Genomic DNA, 21273 nt, shown 5'->3' on the forward strand with positions numbered 1-21273 from the left:
TAAATAAAAGTAACCACTGTAGCATTTGTACTGGCCGCCATGCTGCCCTTCACTATTTACTAACCTGTTTTCCAGCCTGTCCGTGACGTCGAATGTGACGCACCAGTTACAAAAACAGAAAGTCATGCTTGTCTGCTGCAAAGCCCTGTACATGACTCTGGTCTACTAGCACTGGGAAAAGAGTCTACAGCCTATCTTAAGTGGGTTTCCCCATGTTAAAAAATCTGGTATACATGCACTAATTTTATTGGAAAAGGGCGAATGTCAAAATTCTACTTAAATTAATTACTTAAGAAAGAAAACTTGTATGTTTTAATTAAAAATTACTGTCACTGTGCTTAATCTGGATTAAGATGATATGTTTTTTATTTTCTTTACAGACTTAATCCAAGTGTCTGCGATGCTGCACTTGAGTAAGGTAAGACTGTGTAATTGCATAATATATTTACATAAGTCATGATGCCCAGATAGTCATCTCAAAACTGTTCTTTTTGGTCATGTTCTTTTTTTAATTACAACTTCTGATTTCCCCACCTAGGGGGATTTTGTATGGGTGGACTCCGGTGTCGGCGTGCCAATCGGGGCGGAGGTCAAGGTGACAGACACTGGACAGTTTCAGCTGCTTGACGATGAAGGAAAGGTACAAAACCCCACAAATGTTTGTCTTTTTTCAGGTCCAGAAAAATTAGTACAAGTCTGTTACGTAACATCCACTCTGTCATAACCTACACACAGGTGCACAAGATCAACAAGAAGACGGAGGGCACCATCCGGCCCATGCACCCCACCTCTGTAAAGGGCGTGGATGACATGATAAGGCTCGGTGATCTCAATGAAGCAGGGCTCCTCAGGAACCTCCTGGTGCGACACAAGGAAGGCTCCATCTATGTAGGTTTCTATTCCCAGGATCCACTCTGAACCACCTAGTTTTATGATGTCTATAACCTGCTGTGGAAATGCTTACTCGCCATCGTCTTCCCTCGCTGTGAATGGCGTTTTTATCTCAGACTTTGCCCTGTAGTTTATCACAGTGCTGTTTGTCTCCATAGAGACGAATGAGCCTCTGTTGTAAGAGAACGTCCCAGTGTTTCTGTGTCGTCAAAGCTCAGCAGTGTGTGTTTGATTATGAATCGGGTCATTTTGTTGTGTAAAAATACTACTGCTAAATGCTGGGGGGCAAAATTTACTGAGGCTCATCATCTTTTGTGTTGGACTTACTTCTTCACTATAAACCACTGCGTTTAACACAGCTTCACATTATTGTATTCCATCCATGAAATCTTTAGATCTAATGAATGGTATTTATAACATGCATCACGAGTATCGCAGCAATAACCAAACAGGGGGGTCATCAGGGTCACTGGCTTGATGATGTGCTCACACCACAATAACTTGTTTATGCTCACACACATTCCTCTGTGTGTCTGTGTGATAGTTAACATGCCCCTCTGTTTTAAGACATACACAGGCTCCATTCTGGTCGCAGTCAACCCTTACCAGCTGCTGCCCATCTACACCACCGACCATGTGCACATGTACACAGATCGACGACTGGGCGAGCAGCCACCACACGTCTTCGCCATCGCAGACAGCTGTTTTTTCAACATGCAGCGCAGCCGAAAGAACCAATGCTGCGTCATCAGGTCTGCGTCTGTCTGAGGCTGATTCTGAGTTATTATTTAGACTGTGTCAAGTGACTGATTCATTAATTGAAACCCTTATTTATACAGGGGAGACTCACTGAGAGTATATGGAAGATAAAAAAATGACTTGTATGAATAAGTCATTTGTATGAATAAATAGTGTGAAAAATATATAAATAAATACAGGAATAAATAAATAAATAAATATGGAAATTAATTAATTAAATTAATCAAAAGAATAAATGAATGCTGAAATAAATATGGCAATGAATAAATAAATAAAAATAAAATAAATAATAAATGCAAAAGTTAGGACATCGTGCCTTGACACAGAAATAAATACAGGAAAAAATAAATATGGAAACAAATAAATACAGATAAATGCATTAAGAAATATGATAATGCATAAATAAATGTACAAAAAAAATACAGGAATGCATTAACGTATAACGTATAACTAAATATATTAGATACAGGAAAGAATAAATGCTGAAATGAATTGATAAATAAAGACAAATAAATAAATGCTTAAATAGTGTTAAAATAAATGTGGAAACAAATAGATAACGTTGATAATTAAAAAGAAGATACATTGATTAATTGAATAAATGTATGTGTCAGTACGTTAATAAGGTATGAACTCCTAACCTCTGCGTTTATTTAGGCATTATTTCTTTCCAATCCATCCATTTTTGTACCTATTAATTGTTGTATTTACTTATTTACGTCCTTAGTAAACTGAATGTCTGTGTTTTGGACAAAACTAGACATTCTGAAATGTCAGCTTGGGTATTAGCTGAGTTTGTATGGATCAAACATTTAATTGATTATTAGAAAAAATAATTGACAAATTACCAAATAATTGAAATACTCATTATAGCTCTACAGCCTTGTCACGGGTTACCATAAAAAAGATACAGAAGACAAATGAATGATACCAAGGGAAAAATATCATTGAAAGCATTCAGAAAAACCTGGAGGTGCTGTTTTAATAATGATGACAGACTGAGAAACTTGAGTCCTTGAGTTTTATAAAAACTTCAAAGATACGGAAAGCTGATTTTTCAAGGGCACTGTGTGAATGTGGGGTTTACAGTATTCTACTTTTTCAGAGGGTTAGATAAATGTGTAGGTAGCTTTTGACTTAATAGTTCATGAATAATGAGGCAGTGAATAATGAAATGACTGAATGAAATGATAATGAAACAAATGGTGCTGTGATGTGGGCCCTTTAGGGACCCCGGGAAAAATGCTGACGTGCACAGAAACTATCACCATTATCCACAGTAAGAGGAAATATAGACTGGACTTGATGTTTACAGCTGTTTTTAGAGAAGATTTTCGTGTCTATTCAAGAAGCCAAGTTTGAGTTTAAGCTTCTTTATCATTTTGAGAATATGAAACTTAATAGCTAGTTTACTCTCTCTCAAGAAACTCTTCTTCTTTTCATATTTAAAACAATTTTGTGTGTGCATAAGTGGGCATTCATGCTTAATTGTTTCTGTAATCTGCATAGAAATAGAATCAACAGTTACAGTAACATACAGGTTTAGATTATTATTATAGATTGTGGGAAAAAAACAGGACCTAAAAGTGATCCTTGTGGAACCCCTTTTTTAATGTTGAGAAGTTTTAAACCACATTTCCACAGGTTTAAAGCAGAGGTTTAGGTGAGAAACAGTCAAAAACATTTGTAAGGCAGAAAAGAATTTAAATAATAAATATTTAAATAATGAATAATAAAAGGAAGAATGTATTTTTCCATGCCACACAATTGACATTGTTGAATCTTTCTGTCAGTGGAGAGTCAGGAGCAGGGAAAACTGAGAGCACCAAGCTTATGCTGCAGTTCCTGGCTGCAGTGAGCGGCCAGCACTCGTGGATCGAGCAGCAGATTCTTGAAGCAAACCCCATCTTGGAGGGTATGAGCCAAACACCGACATCAAGTTATAGGATAGTCTTCATAATCAGCTGAATCCCCCTCTTTTTTAACTTAATCCACTTTGGTATGCATTGCTGTTTTCTTCTCAGCTTTTGGTAATGCCAAAACCATTCGTAATGATAACTCCAGTCGTTTCGGGAAGTACATTGACATCAACTTCACAAAGGGCGGGGCCATCGAAGGGGCCCGCATTGAGCAGTACCTGCTGGAGAAGTCCCGAGTTTGTCGCCAGGTGGGTGGACTGGTTAGCTGACAGAGCAGCAACATGGTACAAGTCAAATTTTCTTGTGGTAAAAGAACGTGTGCTTTCATGTGCAGGCGCCTGAGGAAAGAAACTACCACATCTTTTACTACATGCTGATGGGGATGCCCGCTGAGCAGAAGAAGATTCTTTCCCTTGGGACGGCTGCTGAGTACAACTATCTGACCATGGTACTGAAATAACTCGGTGAAATGTTAATAAAATGCTGTCATTACGGATACTCCATGATATCTTTACATAGATGGTATAGATGTTGGGGTGGCTGTGGTCCAGAGGTAGAGCAGGTCGTCCTCTAATTGGAAGATAAGTAGTTCACATTTAAATTTAATCGCCAGGGTAACTGCACCAGCTGTGAAGGACGTGATGATGTGAAGGAATACGCCCACTTCCGCTCCGCTCTGAAGATCCTCATGTTCACAGAGAATGACTCCTGGGAAATCTCCAAACTGCTCGCTGCTATCCTTCACCTCGGGAATGTGGACTTTGAAGGTAAGGAGGACAGCACTGTACAATTACACTCATGTACTTTAGATATATATAAATAACGGGGTGTCGGTGGCTAAGTGGTAGAGCAGGCGCCCAAAGTACAAGACTGTTGCCGCAGCGGCCCGGGTTCGAATCCAGCCTGTGGCCCTTTGCTGCATGTCATCCCCCCTCTCTCTGTCCCCCTTTCACGCTTACCTGTCCTGTCCAGTAAAGGCAAAATGCCCTAAAAAAAATCTTAAAAAAAAAAAGATATATATAAATAACTGCATCTTTTGAGCCATTAAAGTTTATTTTCTTGCATATTTCAGGCACCATAGTAAATAACCTGGAGGGCTGTGACATCCTCGCATCATCTCATTTCAACATGGCCAGCCAACTCTTGGAGGTATGTGTGCTTTTCTCTAAAAAAGCAAATAAAAGAAGCTGAGATGACTTGGTCTGACTGTTTGTCCCATCACCTCAGGTGGATCTCAAAGCACTGGAGAGGAGTCTGACTCAGCGTTCCTTCATGACAGCCAGAGAGAGCGTTACCAAACATCTGACCTCTGTCCAGGCTGTGGACGGCAGGGACGCCTTCGTCAAGGTAACAGCAGTCTTGAGGTGGTTTCATAAGGGGAAAATGTAGTTGATGTAGCTGATGTTAATTTATACTAAACTTATCAATGGATGTATGAAAAAACTAATCAGGCAAGAAAATGAAACCTGATGTACTGTGGATGTTTTAGGACTTTTCAAACTTTACATAAAGCATAATAACATCTTGAGGACGACTGGTCTAGCTGTTCTGTTCTCAAATTTGTGATGTCATAGGATATAAAGTCTGGAGCTGCTCCACAGAAAATGAATGGTGAAAGACCAGCCAAGGGAACGTTCTGAATGTATGGATACATTGTCTTCGTGATAACTGAGAATGCTACAACAGGATGAAGCTCATTTAAACCAAACATTCTGTGGGTCCACAAAATCAGACTCCCATTTATCGTCCATGAAGCAACTCCAGGCTTTATACCCAATGACATCACAAGTTTGAGACTCACTTCTCTAGTTTCTGGCTTTGAAAGAGAGCAGCTCATGTTCACACATATTAATTGAACTTTTTGGGCCATGGAAAAAACATAATGGAATTGTTGATTCAGGTGGTGTTTTCAATGGATATCAATGTTCGAAGTATACTCATATGTTGACTTAACACTTATTTTTGTTAACATGCTAACATTTAGCACGTAAGGAAACATGCTAATGTCAGTATGTTGGTATAATACTAGTTAATATAGGCCAAGGAAACTAAAAAGAAGGTATGGTCATAACAACAGTTCTATTGGAGTCAATCTTTAATCCGTCATATCTTTGTTGTTCCAACTTTGATTGAATTATGGCTCATCCCAGCTCCTGCTGGACAGAGCCATGATCTGTCTGGAGACCAATAACAAGGAAAAAATAATGCACATATTTAAAGAAAAAAAAACATCAGTATGCATCACGTAACGTGTGTTTTGTAATCTGGTGGAAGGATTTTTCAGTCGAAGATATGATGGGTTAAAGTGTGGTTTGCTGTGTCCGCCCCATTGACTTCAATAGAACTGGGACCAAAGTCTGGCTCCTCGAACGCTAACCTTTCCTTCCTTAAAGATTCCTTGATATCGCCTATCTACAGCATGTTAATTCTACCAGCACAATTTAACACCCAACATTTTATCCTGTTAACACGCTTAGGTTACATGCTAAAGCCAGTATGTTGGTATGATCCTAGTTAATACAGCTACAGTATGTTAACTTTACCAGCGCAGTTTAATGTTTAGCATTTTATCATGTCACGATGCTAAGGGTACATGCTAATGTATTTTGTCATGATTTGCTATTTTAGCATTAGCTCAAAGTAACATTACAGCATAGCACGGCTAACAGAAATGCAGCTATTTGTTTCTGACATGTTGGACGTGTGGAAACTTTCAACTGCAGCTGGCAGATGAAAGGTATTTCAGATTTATCTTTGAGGCAACCATTCTTTAATATGCTCCCCTTTATTGACTCCAAGGTTGGCAACCTCTTTTAACTGGAGACCAGGCCAAGACACCCCTGACAACAACAAAACAACACAAGATCTGGCAACAAATAAATCATCCCTGATTGAAGCTAAAATAAGAAAACTAAAACTAGGCTAAGACCAGATGCAGATAACAATGCAGTCGTTTACCATAGCATTGATGTAATACCTTGAGTGTCTGTGTCAAAACCTCTGACATTCAGGTCTTTAGTGTTGTCTTGTGTAATGCTGTGCATAATCAGTAAGCTGTCCTCTGTGTCATTTGTCCAGGCTATTTATGGAAGACTTTTCCTTTGGGTTGTGGACAAAATCAACACTGCCGTCTACAAGCCAGCTGAGGACTCCAAAGATGTCCAGCAGTCGATTGGCTTGCTCGACATCTTTGGCTTTGAGAACTTCAACAAGAACAGGTTTGCGTTTATAACCGCTCTCATTACATTAGAGCTATAATGATGATTTTGTTAGAAACATCGAACACATTGTAACGTTGACTAAAATCCATCTTTCTGTTGCATTTGTTGACCTGTTGCAGCTTTGAGCAGCTGTGCATCAACTATGCCAACGAGCAGTTGCAGCAGTTCTTCGTCAGACATGTTTTCAAGCTGGAGCAGGAGGAGTACGCCCGTGAAAACATTGTTTGGAAGCACATTGAATACAAAGACAACCAGGGCACCTTGGACGTATTGGCCATCAAACCTCTGAACATGCTGGCACTTATTGATGAGGAGAGCAACTTCCCCAAGGTTTGTATCCTACTTGTATGTCAAAAAAGTATAATGGAACAAAAAAAAAGGAGGTTTTAACCCTCTTCTGTTGTTCAGGGCACAGACACCACCCTGCTCCAAAAAATGAATCAGGTCCATGGCAAAGGGGACATCTATATTCCCCCCAAGAACAACTACGAGACGCAGTTTGGAATCAGGCATTTTGCTGGAGAGGTCTACTACGATTCAAAAGGTACTTTTAAAGCTTTCAAAATCAACATTGCATTCTTATGCAAATCCTGAGTGATGTTCTCACTGTGTCTGTCCCGTTTTGAGGTTTCCTCGAGAAAAACCGTGACGCCCTCAGCTCAGATCTGATTCAACTGGTGGAGACCTCCACCAATAAACTCCTCAAGAAGGCGTTTCATGATGTGCTGTCCTCCAATACGATCAAGAGCATCGCCAACCCCAGGATGATCATCACTACCGCCAGCAACAGCCTCAGGGTCAGTGCAGCCTTTAGCTTCAGCATGAGACAGATTAAAGAACAGTATATAAGATTAAGGGGGATATATTGGCATCTAGTGACAAGGACTGCAGATAGCAACCAGCCGAAGCTTCTCCTGCTTAGAATTCCTCAACTGTTCATTGTTTAGGAGGATTTCCACGACAGATGAATTATCCTCCTCTCCAAAACACACAGACCCGCTGATTTAAACTGGTAAAAACACTGAATAAAGAAGTTTCACGTTAAAATAATCTGTGTTTCCAACAATGTTTGGTACATTGCAGATGGGCACCTACTAATGTGTGCTCACCTTATTTCTGGTCAAGATGTTCAGGAGGTTATTACCGGGAGCCTAATTATCCACAGAGGTCTCCTCCTCTCCAGAACAAACAGACCAAGTGATTTAAATTGGTAAAAACTAAGAAAAAAAGCTGTTTTGTTTTCAAAAATCAGGGTTTATTATTAATTATTATTATTATATAACATTGCATTTCTGCCATTATATCCCCCTAAATCTTACTGGACCTTTAGAATAACATTATTGTATGTTACGACTTACACAATGTGACATTGGTTTGTGTCTGACAGCAAGCGAATGATAACAAGAAGCGCATGCCAACTCTGACCGGCCAGTTCCGCCAGTCTCTGGATTCTCTGATGAAAACACTGACTGTGTGCCAGCCCTACTTCATACGTTGCATTAAACCCAATGACTTCAAGAAGCCCATGGTGAGGAGAGAAGCTGCGTTCGCTAAGCCAAAAATAAAACTTATTTTCATCTGTACTGAAAATGAATGAAACAATTTGGTGTGCTTCAGCTGTTTGACAGAGACCTGTGCATGCGTCAGCTCCGCTACTCCGGTATGATGGAGACCATCAGGATCCGCAAAGCTGGATATCCTGTGCGCTACACATTCGAGGAGTTTCTGAATCGCTACCGCGTCCTCCTGAAAACGTCCATCTGTGATCCCAAAATAGTAAGTTGGAGGTTTTAGCGTGGTCATTCTGATGATGACATTGTCACACCTTTTCTCATTTTCTCTTGCTGTGTCTATTATGGAGGATGAAAAATAACATCAGTATCAAGAGATGAATAAAAGAAGTGAATAAATAAATACAGGAATGAATAAATAAATAACTACTGAAATAAATAAATTAATTAAATGAATAAATAAGTGCATAAGTAAAGAAACAAATGCAGAGGTGAGGTCCTCCTTCCTCATTAATTAATAGATGTATGCTGTACAAAAATAGTAAAAATAAAGTAAATTTAGGATAATTTATTCATGTCCTGTATAGTTAACTTTTATTTAATTTTTTATGATTTGTCTATTTGTCTATTTATTTATTTCAGCATTTATTTATCATTTTATTTATTTATATTCCCGATTTATTTTTTATTCCTGTATCTATTTATTTATTTATTTATTTAGTTAGTTAGTTAGTTAGTTATACATTTATTTATTTATAGATTTATTATTTATTGATACTTAAGTCATACTTTGATTTTATGACAATTATTTTGCTCTGACAGGAAAGTAAAGAGAAATGCTGTGAAAGCATCTGTGAGTCTCTGCTCACCGGAGAGGGCGACTGGAAGACTGGCAAGACGAAGATCTTCCTCAAGGTGCCGCCTTACATTTGATGTACAGTCTGTTGTTAGAGCTGGATATGTGTGAAGGCATACAATGGACAAACTAATTTAAATGTTATCAGCAACTGAATACTTAACTGCGAAATTCAACCACTGCTGAAGCACGATAAAATTCCAGTGCCACTGAATTTGTACTATTTGAATAATTTACTTTGAAAATCAGTTATCTAAAATTGTGCTTGGTACCTTTTTTCCCGCTTGTTTATGTTTATGTTATTTAGAAAAGGACAGTGCACATTAATGAACATGATCACTTAAGTCACTTAATCTACGGTTTCCTCACAGGACTTCCATGACACCATGCTCGAACTGGAGCGAATGAAAGAACTAAATAAAAAGGCACTTATGATCCAGAAAGTCCTGAGAGGCTACAAATACAGGTATGAGACAAAAGCTGTAAAATTAACTGCTTGGCTTTTTATTTATTATATTTTTGCTTGTGTGACTTCATGTCTGTGTGATTCTTGCCCTCTGAAGGAGACACTACCTGAGGCAAAGGGCAGCCGCTCTTGTCATTCAGAAACACTGGAGAGGACACAAAGGCAGAAAGCTGTACAAAGTGGTGAGTCGCTGTTCAACATATCAGGATTCATCAAGGTGAAAATACAGGCCTGATGTGCAATAAACCCCCTTTAACTGTCTTCCCGTTGTAGGTCCAGCTTGGCTTTGCGAGGCTGCAGGCGAAGGTTCGATCTCGCCAGCTTCACGTCCAGTATAAGAGGAAGCGGGAGGCAGCCATCGTGCTGCAGGCCCGAACCAGAGGGTACCTGGCCAAGAAGGAATGGAAGCACAAGAGAGATGCTGTGATCCTCCTGCAGGCGCATACCAGGGGTGTGCTGGCACGAAAGAGGGTCAAAAAGATTAAGACAGATGTAAGTTCAACTTAAAGGACTACGAAGAGCCTTCTCTGGGTGACAGTTGCGTAAGAAGGTTAAAGTCCCTGCTGGTTTTATCTCGGACAGTCGACGTTGCCAACCTTTTTTGTGTGACGTGTATAGATGAATTCAAGAACCCTTTCATCAACACTGCCCATCATGTTCCAGATGTCCATTATTTTCAACTCTATCTATTTTGGGGTATTTTAGCTCACAAGTTCACCTGTTTACCTATTAATTTTAGGTCATTATTTCAACTGTCATCAATTACTGTTAACTATTACACGTTTATCCTATCATGCCGAACTGTCTAAACCATTTATACACTAATTTTAGCTAATTTTTAAACCTGCTCATCCATTAATGTCAACCATTTTTCCGTTACTTTTAGCTAACTGTGCAACCATTTACTTTAGCTCGCTATTTCATCTGTTTATCTGTGAATTTTAGGTCATTATTCAAGCTGTCATTCATTGCTGTTAACTACATATTTATCCATTACTTTTAGCTTTTTACTTTTAGCTAATTGTTGTGACTCCCCTGCTAGCTTGCTAACAAATGCACTGTGATGTATACTGTGAAGTTAGCTATAGGAGGCTAACTGGTTATTGTGATGACAAATGCACAAAATTCCCATATGACAATTTGAAGATATAGCTGCAAGTGCTGATTCCAGGTTTTAAGCCAGCATGGACCATTTTAGGTTGAAAACTCTGAAGCATCAAGTCCTACAGCAATGTTCGACATCTGATAACTAACAGGGTTTATGACAATTGGACAGATGGTAATTAATTTATCACCACATCTGGTCTGGACCACACTCCTCATTTTGGGGTCATGCCTCAGTAGCTTAATTAATAATATCCGTCAAGTTCGGTGATGTTTGGACAAATTGCACACGAGCATTTGCGCATAACTTCTAATCATTGGTGAAAATTCCACGTCTACAAAGCACCATCTCATAAAAATGTGGGTATATTTAAAAATCAAATCATAATTTCTATTTTTTTATATTATTTGAGCTGTTCCACAATCTTTTCACATTCCTCTATGGTTAGGAATTACTGTGATAGAGGACAGTTTGTTAGGAGCTCATGCTTCAGTAACCAATGCCAAGGTGTCTATAAGCAAAGCAGCCCCAATCTGCACAAATGCTACCACTCTAACCAGCAGCAGAAACATAATTCTACAATTTAAGGGCCATTATTTACTTAATAGTCATTACTTTGCAGACAGTTCTCTGTTCCTGATTTTCTTTTGTGTCGTGTTCTGTCAGATGTACCTCTCTGCTAAAGAGAAAGAAGAAGAGCAGCGCGCCATTTTGGAGAGACAGAAACACTTGGAGGAAGTGCTGAGGCGGAAGAAAGAGATGGAGGCCAAAGCTCAGATGGAGTCCATCACAGAAGACGAGATGGTGGACAGCATCTTTGACTTCCTGCCCATTGTGGTTGGAGGGCGGGAGGGGCAAGCACCTGTGGGATTCGAGGTTCGGTAACTGGAAGCTGTGCACATTTTGTTTACCTTTTCGAATCCGTCTGTACACGTCTGTATCTGTTTTCAGAAACTTGAGGAGAGAAAGACAGTCATCGAGGAGATAGACATCGACGATATCCCGATGGAGGACGATCTTCCCAAAGAAGACTACGATGACCTGGATGAGTACTCCTTCTCCAAGTTTGCCTCCATGTACTTCCAGGGTGCAGCCACCCACACCCACATCCGTCAGAGGCTTCGGCAGCCGCTGCTGTACCACGAAGATGAAGGAGACGTCCTGGTGCTTCTCTTAGACCACTTTAATTCATCATTTCAGTTGTTCTTATGTGAGGAGTATATCTGTTTGTTTCATTAACTTACCTTTCTGTGATCACCAGGCTTCACTGACAGTGTGGTGGATCATCCTGAGGTTCATGGGAGACCTCCCCGAGCCGAAGAATCAGCAGGTTCGGGCTAAGGCGACCCCTACACAGGAACGCTTTATGCCACAGGAGCTGATCTCCAGAAAGGACAGACGTCTCAGCCACATGGTTGGCCTGGATCAGGTAAATATCCTTACAAAGCTAGGACTTTTGTTGTTGATTAACATTAGTTTGTCATAGATTTTAAAATATAATTTCTGGCTTTTTAGAGGGTGCTGAGGAGTAAAAAAGAAAGGAAGCCTTCCACAATACCCGAGGAGCCAACACAAAACAAAAGGGGCTCCATTTTCACAGACCTCCTGACAAGAAATAGGAAGGCTTCTGCCATGCCCACTGAGACAAACCCGAAGGTTTACACTGTGCCAGAAGGGGCCCCGCAAGGCAGAAAGGGATCCATGTTCACTGACCTACTGTCCAGAAACAGAAAAGCATCGACCATTCAAGAAAACGGAATACCAAGATCCGCTTCAAACTTCAGGAAACCCTCCATCATCATGGAGGAGGTATAAAAAATATTTGTTGCTGTGAACTTCTCATTCTCAACAATTTTGTAATATATTGAAGGAAATGCCATGTGTTTTGTTGCAGTCCGAGGATCTGACTGAAGTGTCCAAGCCTCCCACCCTGCAGACTGTGAAGGAGGACACTGAAGTCATGATCGGAGAAGGACCCACCCTGGAGCGGCCACTGACATCTCTTGAAAAACTCCACATTATTGTGGGATATGCCATTGTCAGACGTGACCTCAGGTAACAGAAGCTCCATTTAAATATCACACACATTGCAGGGTGCTTTCACACCTGCACCTTTGGTTCGGTTCAGCTGAAGTCAGGTTAGTTTGCAGTTCGTTTGGGCAGGTGTGAACAAAGCAATTGCACTCAGGTGTGCACCAAAACAACCCGACCGAGACCTTCTTGAAGAGGTGGTTTCTGTCGGGTTACAAACGAACTCTGGTGCGGTTTGTTTGTGGTGATTCAACCTCGATCTGAACCAACTGCAGTCACATGACACATTGTTTGGGTTAAACACGAGCATGTTACAGTTATTTTCTGAGCCTAAAAATATCGTGATACAATTTGCAGGACATATCGCCCAGCCCTAGTATCTACCTCATACAACCCTATTTTAAAAACTCATAACTATCCTTTAAATTCTCTACTAATGCAGTATTTATGTGTTGTTTGTCCAGGGATGAGATTTACTGTCAGATCTGCAAGCAGCTTCAGGATAACAACAATCGAAACAGCTACTTCCGTGGCTGGATCCTGCTGTCCCTCTGTCTGGGCGTCTTCCCTCCCAGTGATCGCTTCATCAGGGTAAGTACAAACACTTGTGTTGGCTGCTCCACTCTGATTACCGGTGTGCCGCATGCTGTGATGTTTTGCTCATCTCCTCCTCTGTCTTGTCTCGGCAGTACCTTCAAAGTTTCATCCGTTTCGCTCCAGGAGGCTACGCTGCCTACTGTGCTGACAGGCTGCGGCGCACAGTGACAAATGGAGTGCGAGGGGAGCCTCCAGCCTGGCTAGAGCTGCAGGTACTGAGATGAATTAGATAGATAGATACTTTATTGTCCCCGAAGGGGAATTTGTCTTGGACTCCATGAGCTGAGACAAGCTGCCGCCATTGTTAAGATTACAGAAAGGAGAAGACAGGTAAAGTTGCACATTTGCACAACAAAATAACAACAGAGTTGCACATTTGCACAACAAATACATAAATAAACAAATTTGCACGTATGCACAACAATAAATAAATACAATACTACCTATACTGCTCATTCACACAGCAATAAATACCCATATTACACATTCCCACATGTTCCCAAACAAATACAGTAAGGGGATAGACCACAGCAACAACATATATTGCACATCTCAAACTGTTACCTTATTTAATATTCTAATAGAGGTAGGGACAAATGAATATTTAAATCTGTATCATTTGCCAGATGGTAACAGTACATATTCTGAGGTGAGGATGTGAGCGGGATCGGATCGGAATTAATGGTTTCATGTGCATTGTCCCCGTAGAATTTGATAAACAGATAGTTAAAAGGTGATTATTGCATTCTACAATTGTAAAAATGTGTAGCCGAAACATGGAGTTAAAAATGTCTTAATGTTTCATCAACCAAAATGTGTGTCGTACATCTACGACCTGGTACCTTTACTCTAGATTTAGCCAAACTTCAGCAGTGGTTGCTGCCTCTAGCTATTGGATTACAATTACAAAAAAAGAAAAGTCTTGAAGGAAAATAGAGGATTTAATAATGTGTGGACAGATTCATTCGCTTTTTCTGACCAACGCTGTAAAGTTAAAGTACTAAATAATTATAAATAGCCCACTGCACACTGGCCACCTTGAAGTAAATCATGTTAATGAATGCTCATTTAGACCTGTTCATAATGTTGATGGACTAATTTACACAATTACACAATTACAATTTAATTTTTATAGGCTGTTACCTTTATTCAAATATGTTTTGTGGCTTCAGACAGATTTTTTGACCCGTGATACAGAGCATGGGGCATTGTTTTGGCGAAAATGAATAAGTGTTTTTTCTTTTTAAGATTTTTTTGGGGCATTTTTAGCCTTTAATGTATAGGACAGACAAGTGTGAAGGGAGGAGAGAGAGAGGGAGTGACATGCAGCAAAGGGCCACAGGCTGGAGTCGAACCAGAGCCACTGCGGCAACAGCCTTGTACATGGGGCGCCTGCTCTATCCACTAAGCCACAGACGCCCCGACCTAAATTATATTTTGGTGGCAGATAAAGGGACAGTTCACCCCAAAATCCTCTTATATGTAGTGCTATTCATCAATCGAGATTTTTTTGGTGTGAGTTGCAGAATGTTGGATATATCAGCCGTAGAGATGTCTGCCCTCTCTCCAGTATCATGAAACAAGATGGCACTCAGCTTGTGGTGCTCAATGCTCCAAAAAATACATTTGAAAAACTCAACAGTAATGTCTCTTTACAGGAATCATGACCCAGTGCTCAAGATAATCCACAGACCTTGTTCTGAGTAGTTGTTTTTGCAGATACAAAGAATAATGTGGGCTAACAGCAGTTAAACAGCACGACTTAAGAGAGCAGCCAACGTCTCATGATGGTTTTCTTATCAGCCGATTTGAAAACACTGAATAAGTATTTGTTAAAATGTCCAGGTTGAAAGTCAGCTTTTCCTAAAATAAAAGTATTTAATAGGGAATGTTTTTAGCAGTTATATGTGTGAACGATTTTCTGTCTGCACCCACCAACTGTGTCACTGCACAGAAGGAAGCATGCATCTACTGCTAGCTCACCTAGCACCACTGAGCTAGCTAACGTTACAGCTCAGGAGAGGAGAATGCCATTAATGTTAACATCTCACACTGTCATGTGCACGAGCCTTTCGTCCATGTGTAGATTCACGCTTTCCTCTGTGCTTCTGCCTCAGAGGAAAAATATGTATCTCTGATTCTTCTTCTGTACTGTGACAGGCTACCAAGACAAAAAAGCCCATGATTGTGTCGGTGAAGCTGATGGACGGACGCTCCATTAACCTGCCTGTCGACTCTGCATCGACCTCCAAAGAGATCTGCCAACTCGTCTCGAACAAAATCAAACTCAAAGACACTTTTGGCTTCTCTGTCTACGTCGCCTTGTATGAAAAGGTACGCAGTTACATCCGCTCTTTGTACATGTATGTTCCTGTAGTACAGAAGGTGATCAATCATTATATATGTGTGTGTATAATTTTTTCTACACAAATGTATTCCCAAAAAATGTTTTTAGAATATCTAGATATCCATAACTTCACATGTTGACATGTCCTGAAGGTGTGGGCTCTGGGGAGCGGCCGGGAGCACGTGATGGACGCCATCTCCCAGTGCGAGCAGGAGGTAAAGAGGAGAGGAGGGCAGGAACAACACGCTCCTTGGCGTCTCTTCTTCCGCAAGGAGGTCTTCACCCCCTGGCATGACTGCAATGAGGATAAGATCAGCACAGACCTCATCTACAGACAGATCATCCACGGTCTGAAGTTTGGAGAGTACCAGAGTGAGAAGGTGGGCTCATATTTGGAAGGTTGTCCTCTTCCTGTCATATTCGCAGATGAAAATGTGACATTTTTTTCCCACATCTCACATGTACAGGAGGATGATCTTGTTCAGCTGGCTGCAAAACATTTATACATCCAGCACGGCCCAGACTGCAGGCCAGAAAATGTGAAGGAAGCCGTTCAGGAGTGCATCAACAGCTCTCTGTTGGAGGCGAAGTCAGAGGCTAAATGGGTGCAGATGGTCAGCACTGATCACGCTGAGGTCAGTCACAGCACGTACCAGAAGGTGCAGCGTGAACAGAACCGGGCAGAGTAAATTTAAAGTTTCTGTCTGTTTTCCTTAAACCACACCAGGGTTCGTTTCTGAGTTCAAAACAGAAGGCAGATTCAGTAAAGGCAGAGATGGTCGACTACGCCCGAGAGAAGTGGCCCATGTTCTTCTCGAGGTTCTTTGAAGTTGTCAAAATGTCAGGTAGGCATCTGTCGGCATAGACTGGCTTTCCTCTGTTCGACAAATCAAGATAATTACATGAAATTTAAATTCATTAAGCAACTCTAATTACAATGTCATGATAATATGTATGCTTTTTATGTGATCTTACTATACAATGACGAAAACTCTGTCTGTGGGTGTGTCTGTGTGTCTTTTCCACGTTTTTCTCCTCACTGATTTGGTCAATCCATGTGAAATTTGGCACAGTGGTAGAGGGTCATGGGAGGATGCGAATGAAGTAATATTACATCAATTGGCCAAAGGGGGGCGCTATAGCAACCGATTGAAATTGCAAACTGTGAATGGGCATATCTCATGCCCTGTATGTCGTAGAGACATGAAACTTTGCACAGAGATGCCTCTCCTCATGAGGAACAAATCTGCCTCAAGAACCCATAACTTCCGGTTATATAGATTGTCTGCCATTTTGAATTTTTTGAAAAACACTTAAAATCGATCTCTTCCTAGGAAGTTTGAGCGATCTGCATGAAACTGGGTGAACATAATCTAGGGACCAATATCTAAAGTTCCCTCTTGGCAAAAGTTGGAAAACTTACTAAAACTGAGCTTCTATAAGGCAATGAATATTGTGGAGGGCGTGGCTCATCACATAAAGGTGTATAACATCTCATGGGTTTCACCGATCACCACGCAACTTTGTAGGCATATGACCACACATAATCTGAGGGGACCCCTCCATTATTGACCCCATCAAACAAAATGGGGGCGCTAGAGAGCTCATTTCTTATCTAGGCCTAACTGCCATATGGATTTTTACTAAACTTGGTAGATATGTAGAACAGGACGCCTCAAGGTGACTGGAGAAATTTAACTCTAATTGGCAACTGGGTGGCGCTATAACAACAGAAAAATGCTTAAAAATGGCTAAAATTCGACCGATCTCTGTGGCTCCCCCTGTGGACCAATGTTGGTGTTTTTTTTTTTTCAAATTTTTGATATGACTAAGTCATGGTATGGTATGCTGTACTCAGTGGGTATGGGCTAGTTAATATTAATCTTGAAAACAAATAACTTGAAAAGATAAAATGATTGAAGTTATCATGCGCTCTACAGAGAGTGCTGCTCCCCTAAAAAGTTTGAAAATAAAATCAAAATCAAAGTTCATATCATAGATTCACTTTTTGTAATTTGTTTTGGCTGATCGGTGTATATCTTCCTTTTAAACTGTATTTGTTTTGGTTTAAAAAAAAAACATTGAATTTGACTTTAGAAATAGTCCAAGAATCCAAATTCCATTATTAGATAACTACTAAATAAATTTATAGTTTCTTTTGTTAATTCCTACTTTTACATTTATTCATTTCTTTAGATGGAATGGACAATGAATGAGCTATATCGGTCATTAAAAAAAACATACATAGTGTATTTAGAGCAATCAGTGTTTCTGCTAAAGACTTCCATCCAACTCTTGCATCAGAAAATTCTGCATTATTTTCCCTCCTCAAATGTTAAATATTAGAAGTTTGCAGTAACAGCACAGAATCTTCTCTATTTGTGATGGCAGATTAGCTCTGAAGTAATTAAAAACCAGTTCAGGTCTTTTAGAAGAAATGCCACATACAGCAGCTTAAAAATATTTTTTCATGGCAGAACAAAACACGTCCAGTACAACAGTATAACAATATATTTCTACACTTTCCACAGGAACACAGAGACAAACACTTTTAATGATCAACAGTGAAGCAATTAGCTGCTGCTGTGTTTTGTATCTATGTCAGGCTGGAATATACAAAGCTATTTATAGATACCACTGGGGTTAAGACTCGAGCAAAGCAGTTGATTAGGAGTGAATAAGTGGGCCAGGAAGAACATGTCTTCCTTCAGTTTTACTGTTGCTGAGCTTGTGAACAACCAGTTTACAAAACGATACATCTGAGCTGTCTCCTAACACTGGTTATTTTCCTCTACAGATCAAATTTTCAGTGAAATCTATCTTGTTCCTGGCTGTAATTTCATAACTGACAACATGCCGGCAAGATAGAAGTAATTGTACAGAGCAGGATTCATCAATATAATCATCGGAGTTGGACAATTTTGCTAATCAAGTGTTTAATTGTTTATTTTTTAATGAATATGCTGATCACTCCTTGTGTCTAGCTTCTCCAGCGTGAGGATTTCCTACTTTTTTTTTTTTTTATGATTGTAAGTTGAATATCTTTGTGTTTCAGACGGTTTGGACAAAACCCAATTTCAATCAATCAGTCAATCAATTTTATTTATAAAGCCCAATATTACAAATCACAATTTGGCTCAGAGGGCTTTACAACATAAAACATCCCTCTGTCCTTTGGACCCTCGCAACAGATAAGGAAAAACTCCCCCCAAAAACCCCCTTTAACAGGGAAAAAAAAACGGTAGAAACCTCAGGAAGAGCAACTGAGGAGGGATCCCCCTTCCAGGACCAACGGACGTGCAATAGATGTCGTACAGAACAGATCAGCATAATAAATTAACAGTAATCCGTATGACACAATGAGACAGAGAGAGAGACAGAAAGAGAGACAGAGAGAGATGCAGGAAAGACGCTAATGATAATAGCTACAATAACATTAATTTAAGTAAATTATTGTACAATATGTTGAAAGTATATATTAATATATGATAGTATATGTATGGGACAATAATTATGTGTATAGTAACAGTAGAAGTATGACTAATGATAACAGCAGCAGCAGGAGGCATCAGGCAGGACCACGGCAGCAGCACAACCACACGTAACACTATCCAGGCACCGCTGCGATACGAGTTAACCTGAGAGACAGTGGAGCACAAAGGCTCCGGAGAAGAAGCCAAGTTAGTGACATGCAGTAATAGGACAAAAGTGTTAGCAAGTGAAGAAGAACCAACCTTTCAGAAACTAAGGAGAGAGAGAGAGAAGGAGAGAAGGTGCTTGGTGTGTTATAGGAGGTCCCCTGGCAGACTGGGCCTATGTCAGCCTAACTAGGGGCTGGTTCAAGTCAAACCTGAGCCAGTCCCAACTATAAGCTTTATCAAAAAGGAAAATCTTAAGCCTAGTCTTAAATGCGGAGACGGTGTCTGCCTCTCGGACCGCAACAGGAAGATGATTCCACAGGAGAGGAGCCTGATAGCTGAAGGTTCTGGCTTCTGATCTACTTTTGGAGACTTTAGGGACCATGAGTAACCCTTTGAAGACGTCACTTTAATGTCTAGCGTCTGTCATGGGCATTCTAAGAGATAACATAAAACTAATAATAAACACATTTAATGACATATTTGTTTTTTCAAGCAGTGATGCATTTTTTTAACCGTAATAATGAGTCTTTCTGCGATATCATCTCCCATCAGTGTTTATATTGTTCATTGAAATGCTCTGAAAGTGATCAAGAAATAACTGGTGAACGTAATTGTTAGTTGCAGACCTAAAATGAAAGCCCTCATATCTGTGGGTTGCTACAGGGCCTTGACTGCTTCACACATTAATCCTGCACTCAGGCTCTTTTCTTCAGGGTGGCTGAAATGATTTAGAAAAAATGCAACACTTAACTGCTTTACAGTATAAATCTCAAAATTCCCCTCATATCCCTCATGAGTCATGATTTATTGGTTCTTTTAAAGGTCCTCCACTGCCAAAGAACAAGTTCATCGTGGCCATAAACTGGACTGGCATCACTTTCCTGGACGAGCGAGAGAAGAGGCTGCTGGAGCTCTCCTTCCCTGAAGTCACCGGAGTCAACACCGTCAGGTGGGGAGAGTCAGAGGAGGAAGCAGTGAGGTGTGTGCCAGTTTACAATGAGGAAGAGTTACTGAAACAGTGTGGTGTTACTTTGTTATGACCCAGGGACAGTAAAGCGTCTGGTCAGGTGGTGACCCTGCTGACACTGAAAGGAGACTTCACTCTGAGTGGAAGCACAGCTGAGGACATGGCAGAGCTGATCACGATGTTCCTCAGTGGACTGACAGAGAGATCTCAGTATGCTGTGACGCTGAAGGAAGCCGACAGCGAAGGTCAGAGGACTGATTTTCATTTTTCTTATATTTTCTTTTTTAAGGTCATATGACAAAATGACTTAAGTATGAATAAATAAATAAATGTATGAATAAATAAATAAAGAAAGAAGTTCATTTGCAAATAAATTAATAAATAAATGCTTAATTAAATTTTTAAAAAAGCATAAAAAGCAAATAAATGTAATAATGTAAAAAAAAACAGGAATAAATAAATAAATATTCAAATAAATGAATAAATACATTTCTTTTAAAATGCAGAAATAAATAAATGCATAAATAACCAAATAAATGTATAAATAAATACAGGAAAAAACATATAAAAATAAGGAAAATAAATACGGGAATAAATAAATAAATACGGGAATAAATGAATAAAGAAATGCTTAAATAAATACATAGACAAATAAATGCAAGTTAATAGATAAGCAAATAAATGTATAATAAATACAGAAATGAATGAATAAATAAATAAAAAGAATAAATAAATTGTGAAAGTAATGGATAAAGGCATAAATGATAAATAAAAGTTGATAATTAGAAATAAAAATAAAATCCTACATTTATTTCTATATTTTGTACATTACATTTATTTATTTCTGTGTCTGTATGTAAATGAACTTTCTTTATTTTTGTATTTATTTACTTCTGTGTTTATTTATTCACTTCTTTATTTATTTATATCTGTTTTTATTAATACATGTATTTATTTGTTCA

The 21273-nt window shown here is 39.6% G+C and overlaps 1 protein-coding gene across 1 annotated transcript in view; it reads left to right on the forward strand.

Moving 5' to 3' along the window:
- Window positions 1-21273, forward strand: part of LOC125895314 (unconventional myosin-VIIa) — a 39173-nt gene that overhangs the window by 1778 nt on the left and 16122 nt on the right. Inside the window, exons 2-34 of the mRNA XM_049587053.1 lie at window positions 381-418; window positions 539-640; window positions 736-888; window positions 1459-1643; window positions 3444-3565; window positions 3675-3817; window positions 3904-4017; window positions 4183-4336; window positions 4642-4718; window positions 4797-4916; window positions 6648-6787; window positions 6910-7120; window positions 7199-7334; window positions 7418-7587; window positions 8178-8318; window positions 8408-8566; window positions 9124-9216; window positions 9529-9623; window positions 9721-9805; window positions 9897-10115; window positions 11395-11604; window positions 11680-11892; window positions 11990-12157; window positions 12244-12537; window positions 12623-12783; window positions 13224-13350; window positions 13449-13568; window positions 15517-15690; window positions 15856-16083; window positions 16171-16338; window positions 16431-16548; window positions 20167-20293; window positions 20390-20556. Coding sequence (XP_049443010.1) covers window positions 401-418; window positions 539-640; window positions 736-888; window positions 1459-1643; window positions 3444-3565; window positions 3675-3817; window positions 3904-4017; window positions 4183-4336; window positions 4642-4718; window positions 4797-4916; window positions 6648-6787; window positions 6910-7120; window positions 7199-7334; window positions 7418-7587; window positions 8178-8318; window positions 8408-8566; window positions 9124-9216; window positions 9529-9623; window positions 9721-9805; window positions 9897-10115; window positions 11395-11604; window positions 11680-11892; window positions 11990-12157; window positions 12244-12537; window positions 12623-12783; window positions 13224-13350; window positions 13449-13568; window positions 15517-15690; window positions 15856-16083; window positions 16171-16338; window positions 16431-16548; window positions 20167-20293; window positions 20390-20556 — 4912 coding nt within the window. The 5' untranslated portion in view covers window positions 381-400. The remainder of the gene's footprint in view (window positions 1-380; window positions 419-538; window positions 641-735; window positions 889-1458; window positions 1644-3443; window positions 3566-3674; window positions 3818-3903; window positions 4018-4182; window positions 4337-4641; window positions 4719-4796; window positions 4917-6647; window positions 6788-6909; window positions 7121-7198; window positions 7335-7417; window positions 7588-8177; window positions 8319-8407; window positions 8567-9123; window positions 9217-9528; window positions 9624-9720; window positions 9806-9896; window positions 10116-11394; window positions 11605-11679; window positions 11893-11989; window positions 12158-12243; window positions 12538-12622; window positions 12784-13223; window positions 13351-13448; window positions 13569-15516; window positions 15691-15855; window positions 16084-16170; window positions 16339-16430; window positions 16549-20166; window positions 20294-20389; window positions 20557-21273) is intronic.

The sequence above is a fragment of the Epinephelus fuscoguttatus genome, linkage group LG10 (assembly GCF_011397635.1).
Source record: "Epinephelus fuscoguttatus linkage group LG10, E.fuscoguttatus.final_Chr_v1".
NCBI classification, from domain to species: Eukaryota; Metazoa; Chordata; class Actinopteri; order Perciformes; family Serranidae; genus Epinephelus; species Epinephelus fuscoguttatus.